The 10,528-nt window shown below is 33.7% G+C and overlaps 2 protein-coding genes across 3 annotated transcripts in view; both read right to left on the bottom strand.

Moving 5' to 3' along the window:
• The window catches only part of LOC102596619 (peptidyl-prolyl cis-trans isomerase FKBP19, chloroplastic), a 5,342-nt gene extending 3,171 nt beyond the window's left edge, over window positions 1–2,171 (bottom strand). The window contains exons 1-3 of one of the 2 annotated variants that reach the window (XM_015306994.1): window positions 1,986–2,171; window positions 1,862–1,910; window positions 1,450–1,572 (exon numbers count right to left, since the gene is read on the bottom strand). In XM_015306994.1, the coding sequence (XP_015162480.1) occupies window positions 1,450–1,572; window positions 1,862–1,910; window positions 1,986–2,075 (262 nt within the window). In that variant the 5' untranslated portion in view covers window positions 2,076–2,171. The remainder of the gene's footprint in view (window positions 1–1,449; window positions 1,573–1,861; window positions 1,911–1,985) is intronic. The other variant, XM_015306995.1, reaches the window with a different exon arrangement.
• A 2,881-nt stretch (window positions 2,172–5,052) lies between these two features.
• LOC102577741 (transaldolase-like protein) lies at window positions 5,053–8,465 on the bottom strand. The gene is given in 7 exon segments (NM_001288054.1): window positions 5,053–5,390; window positions 5,900–6,082; window positions 6,177–6,365; window positions 6,612–6,912; window positions 7,385–7,434; window positions 7,630–7,801; window positions 8,243–8,465. Coding segments are annotated over 7 exon segments (1,317 nt in total). The 5' UTR covers window positions 8,419–8,465; the 3' UTR covers window positions 5,053–5,144.
• Window positions 8,466–10,528: the final 2,063 nt, after the last annotated feature.

The following is a 10,528-nucleotide window of genomic DNA, read 5'->3' on the forward strand; positions in this document are numbered from 1 at the left end:
AAAGATTTATTTTTGGGGAAACCCCCCCCCCCCCCCCCCCCCAAATTTAGAGCCAAAATGTCCCAGATCTTTGTTAAAGACAACCATAGAATGTCAAGCTACTTGCTGATTAACTACAAAACAAGCACTATGATTGATGTAATGGAAACCTCAAAATGACTAGTATTCACGGTCTACTGTACAAAACCATATCAAGTTAGTAATGGTCAGTCTACAAGATGAATAAGTTGTGAGGTGAATAGAAAGAAAAAGGGAAAATTAAACATCTTTAGAGCATCTTAAATCAGGAGTAGTTGTAAACATGGGCTCCCAATAAATATCTGCAACGCCAAGTTTCTTCCTCTTCCATAGCCAAATATACAATTGAAAAGGGAATAAAAGAGAAATCTTTATAAAGAGCTTATATTCAACTTCAAATTCCATCTACACTTGTTGATGTCACGCAGAGACGGATCCAAAATTTAAACTTGATGTGTTCAACTTTTAAGATTCTTAAAACTGAACTCAATGTACTTTTAAAATTATGGATCAACAAATAATATTGTTGAAATTTAGTGGGTTTTCACATATGCATTTATACTCCGTTTTAAAAGTATTAGACTCAATTAAACCCATTGAGATAGGCACCATCCGCCTCCGCCACCACGTTGCACAACTAAAAGATAGACAAATTGATTAGTGTTATTATGAAATTAGCCCAAACAGAGGGGAATGGATTCAGAAAATTCATGTAACCTACTCAACTAGCTTGGTATGGAGAAATAGTAGATTAATAGATTGATCACTTGAAGGAAAATATTTTATTCATAAATAATAAATCTTTGATTGCTCTCTAGAATTCTCCACGATTTCCCACAATAGAAAATAGCTAGCAACACCACTATTTATGATAGTATGGGCCCTAATTTAACTCAAAACAAGAAAACATATTCCTATATAAATTTGACTACAAATTCAAACTAGAAATGAATTAAATAAACTTGCAAATACCAAATCCTAAAACATTTGGTATCCTACTACAACTTCAACTTAGTTTTCCAACATTTTCCGTAATTCAAAGTTGTATTTCCATTTTTTGGTGATGCACATATTACCAAGTTCAAATTTGTTGAAGCACTTGTCTCCAACACCCATTGAGAGAAGCAATAGAAATTTATTCAACTTAGCACTTTCATCACTGACGACACATCTTCCCCCCAATAGATAAAAAAAAGGCTTGCTCCTTAGGAACTTTAAGTGATATTGGTAATATGAAGAGCTGGGAATATCGGTTCATCTGAACCAGTATTTTTGATGAAAAGCATTAAAATTACAACAAACACTACCCTTAAACCCATAATTTCAAAAGTAGAGTTAGTTTAGAGTGCTAAGAACCATAAAAGGTTAAATAGTAAATTGATGCTGCTATTATAAGAATAGAAATAAATATGTAGAAAGAATAGATATTACTGTCAGCAAATTCAGCTGATGCCCTTCCAGCATTACAAATGGAAGTTGCTATAACTCCCACAGACGAGAGCAACACTTGTCTTCGATCGAATACAAGTCGACAATCCAAGTTTTCAGTACCATCTGAGGTCAGTGAAAACGAATCGACATCAAATTTCACAATAAAATGAAGAGTTAATGGTCAAAAACACATGGGAGTTCCACACCCCAAGTATCAACAGTTCACTATCAGTACCTATATATTAAACACACCTCAAATCAATTGTTCAATTTTCCTTATCACCATCTACTCAATTGGTAAAAACGCAGAATCAATTGTTCCTACCTTAACTATCAGGTATCAGCATGTGTATATTTGAGCATTATGTCGAAAATAAAAGGAAAAACAGGAAAACTGAAAAATTTTACCAACCAGAGGAAGTGGATAAGTCTAAGCTGGGGACAATTTGGCGGTGCCGCAACTAATAAAAACGCAGAAATTAGTATATAACATTGATAAGTCATTCAAATTGAGAAACACATAGTGAAAATGTTACCGTGGATGAGGAAGAAGAAGAAGAAGAAGAAGAAGAATTATTTTTGGTAAAATTTGGGATCGGATGGAATGAAAAAGAGGGCGTCGCCATTTTAGTAGAATGTTGTAGGTGAGAGAAGAACGGAGGGGATACGCTTCGCGGGAACAAAATAACCTCCTCACATTTTTCTTCTTTCCCCGAATCACATCACATCTCTTTATTTACGCTATATAATTAATACTATTTAGATGAAATTTAGTCTAATGAATTAAGTTACTTTCCCACTTTGTATATTTGATAAAAAAAAATTTAAATTAAATCATTAGGAACGTGATTAGTTTGACAATAATAATAGGTAAATTTTATTACTTGAAGAACATTACACTAATTTTAATCTTGAATAATAAACAAATAAATAATTTGTGGCAAGCTTCAAAAGCGTTGCTATCAATACAACACACTAATAAAACAAAACAGTTTTAAGCCGTTTATAATAAATCAAAGATGTCGGGTAATAAGCATTTTTTAAGGTCATAAACATAAGATATCCAAAATTTAATTCAAGCCAAAATATAAATCAATAAAGTGATTGTGCTAGAACCACGGGACTCGAGGGGTGTTTGATATATTCTCTCGGTCAACAAAATTCCTTACTTAGATTTCTAATTCGCATGCCAACAAAATGAAGAGTCAATTTCCTTTTGATTAAGAATTTAAATGAGGTGACTTAGGACACAAAAACTCAATTTCAAGTGACGACTTTATAAAAATAAATAATCTCTTTTCAAAATGTCATTTTAATTGAAAAAGCTCTTTTTTCAAAACTCTCGTTTCTTTTAAAGAGAGAGGTTGGAAAAAAAAGGGGGTGTGACAACTAGTAATTTTGAATTAAACCTTTAGATCGGATCCTACCTCTCACGTTTCCATTTGTTGCAATGAAAGACAAACAAAAAAAAAACTTTAGGCAACCCTTGGTGTGACTATAATAGTACATTTTTGTCTTAAGAAAAACAACCTCTAAATTCAATTTTAACTTTAGGCAACCCTTCGTGTGACTATAATAATACATTTTCGTCTTAAGGAAAACAACCTGTAAATTCAATTTTATCTTCATTAGCATAGGAGGAAAATCGACAGCTCAATGGAACTTGTTGGGCATTAATGACTTTATATTGTTGTCGCAGTCAAAATCTTAGATTATTTTTTTTATTAACAACCCATTTTATTAATCAAAATTGAAAATTACATAACCAGGTAGATACAGACCAATTACCTCTAAAAGAAACATAACCTTCAAGGAAATCTCCTACACATCAAGCTAAGGAAACAACCTATACATTTTTTTAGGGGAAACAATTTAACTGAATTAATGAATCATGTCATCCAATATTGTTCCTCCCATGGATGTGAATATGCATTACTATCTCTCGACAGGTCTGTGTTATATACACCCTTCCATGTTGAAATCACATGATGTTTCTATCCCTCCATATACAATAAACCACCATTGCAAAGGTACAACACACGATCTCAATCATACTATTTCTTTGCTTTGCCTTGAGACAAATCCACTCCAACTCTTGGTTCCATGATCCAATACTTCGAGGTAGTTGCAACCAGTGGAGCAATCTAGTCCACACCTGAGAGCTATTGGAACATGAGAAAAAGAGGTGATTGAATGTCTCCACCTCTTGAGAACAAAAAGCATAGTCCATAGGAACCTGGATGCCAAACTTTTGAAGTCATATCACAGTGGACAATCTCTGTTGAACTGCTAGCCAGAGATGGAACCTGTGTCTTGGATGTATGTATCTATGCAGGGTTAAGCTCTTCCAAGGAACGCTAGGGAGTCGTTGCTGCAAATGGTGATAAGCTGCCTTAATCTAATATTTACCTTGCTTTTCCAGCTTCCTCACCTCCTGAACAAGTGCACCTGGGTCACTATTTGAATTGATCAACACTACTCGACTATCAATTATCTTCCTTACCACCCAAGCTGCATTCTTGGGGTTGCTCATAGTCTCCAAGTCTCTATTTTTGATGTAATAATAGTGTATCCACTTAATCCACAAAGAGTCTTTTTTCATAGAAACAACCCACAACTGTTTGAGTATGGCTGCCTTGTTCCAAGTACCATGCTCAATTATATTAAGGCCTCCAGCAACACCTGGTTGACACACCTTCTTCCAGGCTACCAATGCTTTCCTGGACATCTCCCCTTTACCAGTCTATAGAAAAGTTCTACATGCAGCTTCAATCATTTTAATTACTCTCTTTAGAAGGACAAAGATATGAGCCCAATAGCTTTGTATACCAATTAGTACAGACTTAATTAACTGAAGCCTGCCAGAGTATGAGAGTAATCTAGCTGACCAGCACCTCACCTTAGCTGTGATCTTCTCCACCAATGGCATACACTGATGAATAGTCAATTTCTTTGTGAACAAAGGGACTCCCAAATACTTAAAAGGGAGGGTACCTTCGTCAAAATCTTAGATTTTTAAAAATGAATTAATTGAATTTTCATATATTTATTTTTCATGTACATCTATGGTACATTGATCTCCATGTTAAATTTCTTTTTATCATTTTTTTTATACTCAATTTCAATCATTTCATCAAATTCTTTGGTGGTCTTTTGAGGATAAATTTATACTATCAATCAAACAAAATATAAATTTAGTTCCCAACTTAATTTAAGATATCTCATCTCATCCCATCAAACTTGGTGTTATTTTATCCCACCTCTCAAATGAGATAACTTAAACCAAGAATTATAATCCACCAATTAACTTACTTTGCAAACCAAATGACCCGACCTAAACAATATTCATATAACTACTTAAAATCAGAAATCTGTATGAGTAAATTTGTATATAGAGAGAAGTTTGTATGTCTACGTAAGAACAAGAATGAGGACCACAAAATTAACCTTTAATTTACCTTGAAATAAAAATTAATGTACTATATAGTATTTGAGTGAACAGGATCCAAATAGAAAGGATATAAAGTTGACATTTGATAACCACAAAATCCAAACCAATATCAAATTTCTCACAAAGAAAAGTATTACCACCAAATATCCTCTGATTATACATTACAATGCAGAAAACTCAGATAAACAGAACTTGTCATTTATTCAGTCATTATATCTCCTAGCAAATTGAACAACTTCTTGTTTTACAGGTTCACTAACTTGAGTGTGTTTGCCTTCTCCTGCAAACTGTCAAGCAAGCTATCAAAACTCTTCTTGAAAGAATCCACACCCTCCAATTCAAGTTGAGACCCGACAAAGACCCAGTCAATCCCCAACTTCTCGAGGGCACTGTAGATACCTTCTGCTTCAGATAAGTTTGCGTCAATCGTCCTTGCAACAGAACCGTGATCAATAAATGCTTGAAGAGCTTGGTCGGGCATTGTTGAAACCTAGCAGAAATTTCTTTAGAGGTCAACCATCATGCATACACAGGTAATACAGATTATTCGCATCTTTAATCTTTGTCCCCGTTAGCCTAGGGCCTATATTATGATTTTTTTATTTTTTCAGATAAAAATAGCCTTCTAGGTTAACGGGAGACAAGAATGTAAGCTCCCGTTTGGCCATAGATGTAACTTGAAATTTTGAGTTCTAGAAGTTGTGATTGGACATGCATTTTACTTGGTGAGCCAGTTTTTAGAAACATGAAAAAAATTTGAAGATCAGATTTTGAAAATCTAATCAAATTTCATAGTCAAACAGATATTTGAAGATAAATTATCGAAATCTGATACAAAAATCTATGACCAAACGCTAGCTAAATAGTGGCTTCAAAAAAGGTTATTCGTGCAAATGCCCCCAAGTAATATTTAATTAGAGGCAAATTCAAGAAAAGTGATTGTATGTCTTCTAAAGGGCCACAATCACCACAAAAAAAGAAGGTGAGAAGATGACTCACAGTGTCGGGTCCAATCAGAGGATCCACATATAAAGTGTCGGGATACGCTGGGTTCTTAACACTAGTTGAGGCCCACAATAGCCTCTGCTTCTTGGCACCTTTCTTTACCAAAGCCTCCCATCTTGGACCAGAAAATTTCTTCTGGTAAAGATCGTAAGCTAGAGCTGCCTGTGCATTTGCAGCCTGCAATAGAAGTACAACAACGTGAGGTTATTCAAAACTTGTACTTCTCTTGCATCCTAAAAGGAGTAGAGAAATTTGAACATGCAGTAGGTACCTTCCCACGAAGATCAAGAGCCTCTGGAGTTCCAATTTTCTCAAGCAACTTGTCGACAAGTGTGTCTACTCGACTAACGAAGAATGAAGCAACACTTGTGACTCTGGAGAGATCACTTAGCCCAGAAGCCTCAAGGCCATCAAGGTAAGCATCAATGACTGCTTCATATCTTGAAAGAGAAAAGATAAGCTGTGCGTACACATAGGATCTACTTCAGTATTCAAGAAACAGATAAAGTACAAAAAGGAAAATGAAAACATGAAACATTTAAAAAGAAAAACTGAATGACGGTTCTTTAAACATCAAAGATATAATTCTTCATTCACTAATTAATTCCTATGCAAATATCTCTCTTAAGCACCAGTAGACAAGCAACCTTCAATCTCATGCATGAACTGTCAAGTTGTCAACAAAGGCGACAATGAATCAACTTACCGTCACATTGACACTTATTCCAAGTGAAATGACTTCCTTGATGGAAGGAATGCATGGAGCAGTAGCAGGAATTTTAATATACACATTGGAACGTTCAACCTTCTTATGAAGCCACTTTGCAGCCTCTACAGTCCCCTCTGTATCATCAGCAAGTCTAGGTGAGACTTCAACAGAAACGTACCCATCGCCACCATCTGTTTTATCGTAGATTGTCTCAAAGAGTTTGCATGCATCTTGGATGTCCTTTACCACAAGTTCCCAATACACACTGTCTATATCTTTTCCAGCTTGTACAAGTTCCCTGTGAAGAGCAGTGGATAAAGATAAGCAGAGTGCAAAACAGGAAATACAAACAGGGCTAGACGTAATGTGAATAATATCATATATGCATTTCAGGTAATATATGTCGAAAGGAAACTTTGGAAAAAAACACAAAAATATCCTATATAATTGCAAGTCCATGAACACTATAACAATCTGATTCACATTGGTAATGGTATTACAAAACACACAGATGCTCGTCATAAAGTTCCAAGCATGAGCCAAAGGGTGGAGCACTCATACCAAATCCAACCTTTGTATGGACATTTGACCAAACAGAAACAGTTATCATACTTTCCCAAGACCAACTCTCGTTATTTTCCTCATTCTGTGTCTCCTCTCCTATTTTACTCAACAATTTTGATATTCATATCAAAGAAAACGGTTTCTAAATGTGTTCAGCATCATTTAAGCACAAGCACTGATGAGAAACACTTGAAAGTCTAGATTACCTGAACTGGTCATTGTAAGCATTTGATGTTGATATAGCTTTCTGGAAAATCTGCAATGGTCAAACTAATAGTTAGGTACGTTGATGGAATTGTAGAATAACAAGTAGAAACTAGAAACTGTAGAAATTTTATCCAAATAAATCTTCAGCAGTCACATATTGTATCTATAGGTGAACAAAATAAAATAATGACAACAGAATAGGATGTCTATCCTATCCGTAGAGGTTCAGTAAGGAATAGTTTACCGCGGGATTGCTGGTTACACCTCTGACACCACTGTCAATCAATGGAATGAGATCGGTGACGGGACGACAAAGATTGTCATACCATGGGCTCTGTCCTTGCGTCTCATAGAGATGATGGAGAGTAGTTCTCTTCACTGAGCTTCCATTTCCATCAGCTTGGGAGCATTTGACACTGTGAAACATTAAATATTTTTGGCAGTAGAAATGTGTTAGAAAAACAGAATCCCCTGAAATTTGAGCGGTATATCCATGATGGTTTCAAATCAAATGCGGCAATTTCTGTTCGTTTTTTCAATTAGGAAAAAGAATTGTTACCAACTTGCAGAAACCGATCAAGCACATCAGAATCGACAGGCTATTGCATAGAGAAGTGAAAAATTGAGTTGCAGTTGAGCAATACTAAAACATATAGGGGTCATTCAATCAAGTACTGGTCTAGTATGGTAAAGTTGTGATGGATCAAGGATTTCAGCTGAGATTTGAATCCCTTATTCTGGATCCAGCACTAGAGTCTAGAGCTAATCTAATTAACTTTTCCACAGCTGTATCACCTGTTTAAACCACTATACACAACAAGTAGAACAAAAAATAGTAATAGAGATAGAGATTTTACCACAAGGATGCCCTAATAGAAGGGTTAATAACAAGTGATAACTTAGACCCAGCCGACAGTCTGTGATTAAAGGTGCTAGTGCGAAGATGAACAACAAACTTAGGTGTTGATGAAGATCTGCTACCATACGAAGTTGAGTTGAAGCATGGATTTGAGAGCTTACAAATGCTAGCCATCCTTTGATTTTTCTTTTTTTTCAGAGAGAAATGAGAAAGGAGAAATGGAGTTGGTGGGCGTTTTTTGATCGATATAAACGAGGATCATGAAATACTCTAGGGGTTTAAGGGTTGTTGCATCTCACTTATATTATTTATATTTAAGGGTCGTTTGGTTCGCAAATGAGTGAATTTGTATTATTTTACTTAGGTATTAGTGATTACTCTTTTCGTCCACTTTTAATTGTCATATTGTATTTTTCAAAAATCAATTTAATTAATTTTTAAAGTTAAATTAGATTACATTAATTTGATATTTTAAATAAAAAATTTAGATATTCAAAAACTATACAAAAAATACAATAAACTGTAATTTTTTACATATCAATATGAAGAAAAATACATCTTATAATGTTAGTCAAAGTTCTTCTAGTTTGATTCTAAAAAGAAAATCACAATAATTAAAAGTAGACGAAAAGATTATATAATTAAGGAAAATGGACTAAAATGTTTCTGAATTAATAAAAATAGAGTAATTTATATCATCTGTTTGACCACCTTCAACCCAACACGAAATTTTACACCAAATTCTTATTTGGGGTAAAATTTGATGTTTTGGAGCTCCAACCAACACAAAATTTTACACCATTTTGGTGTGTGAATAGTGTTACACCAAATTTGGTATAACACTATTCATCACACCAATTCACTTTATTGAATATTTTTAATATTATTTCATCATACAAAAACTTTTAATTAAACATTATATAAATTGTATGTTTTTGATTAAATCTCTTGTATATTTAATTATTTTTATGTAATATTTTTATAATATTAATTTTAGATATAAAAGTTAGCATTTTTTTATAAATTAATTTTTCTATATATAACTTTTAAAAAAAATAAATTTATGTTAATTCTACTATTAATTATAATTGGATATAACTACAATTAATCTTCACAAAAATTAAAAAATATAAACATATAAATTATTAAATAAATAATACAATGTACTTAAAAATAACCGAAAATAATAAACATTCAAAGTAGTAATTGACATACATCAAAATTGAAAAAAATATTCAAAAAGATTATATTATTATTTATATTATTTAAAAAATTATGGTATAAAATAATTTTATATTAAACGACTATAAAAGAAAATAATATGAATTATATATGGTGAATGTTTTAGAAAGAATTTGTTTTATGAAATAAGAAATAATAGTATAATAATGAAGAGAAAAAAAAGATATTCCTATTTGGTGTAAAATTTGATTCAGTTGGTTGGAGTTGATTTACATTAAAATAGTGCTGACACCAAATTTGATGTTGGATTGGAGATACCCTTAGCCGCATCAAGCAAATTTGCTCTTCAACTATTCAAAATAAAATAATTATATTTTTTGTTTGTTTTCTGACGTAAACATATTCTTATTGTTGGCCAAATCTAACAGAAATGCCATAAGGCAAATAAATGTCATAATAGTGTTCGATAAATCTTTCACATAAATTTTTATTGATCACGTGTCACGATTCAGACCGTCGTGATTGGCACCCACACTAACCCTCCGGTGGGAGAACCATTTCTACAATCCAGACTAAACAACTTAATGAAAACTAAAACATTTAAAGATACGGAAGCAGGTTTAAATGACAATAAAAATGGAGTCCCCATAAACTCCAAGATTTTAACAAACAACTAACCAAACTAATGCGGAAGAACAACCCCTAGAACCTGAAAGTCATTGTACCAAAACTCTACTAACGACAAGTCTAAGAACAAGGGGTACAACCCGAAACTAAACAAACACCTTAAACAAATAGTCTGAGTCCGAAAAAAATGGACTTAAACAAGAGAGATCCATGGCAGCCTGAAAGAACTGGCTCACCCTTGAATCCGGTCACGATCAATAGTCACTTAGCTGAGGTCTATCAATAGCCGCCTAAAGATGCCCTGTATTCAACAAGAACAAGCAAGTGCAGTATCAATACACAACCACGGTGTACTGGTAGGATCACACGACTATACCAATAAGTGAAACACATGCAGATAACCACAACATTATAAAACATGCATATACCGAACATATACAATATTAGTCATCTTTTCAGAATCAATGTAGCATCC

This window comes from Solanum tuberosum, unplaced genomic scaffold (genome assembly GCF_000226075.1).
Source record: "Solanum tuberosum cultivar DM 1-3 516 R44 unplaced genomic scaffold, SolTub_3.0 scf00046, whole genome shotgun sequence".
Classification (NCBI taxonomy): domain Eukaryota; kingdom Viridiplantae; phylum Streptophyta; class Magnoliopsida; order Solanales; family Solanaceae; genus Solanum; species Solanum tuberosum.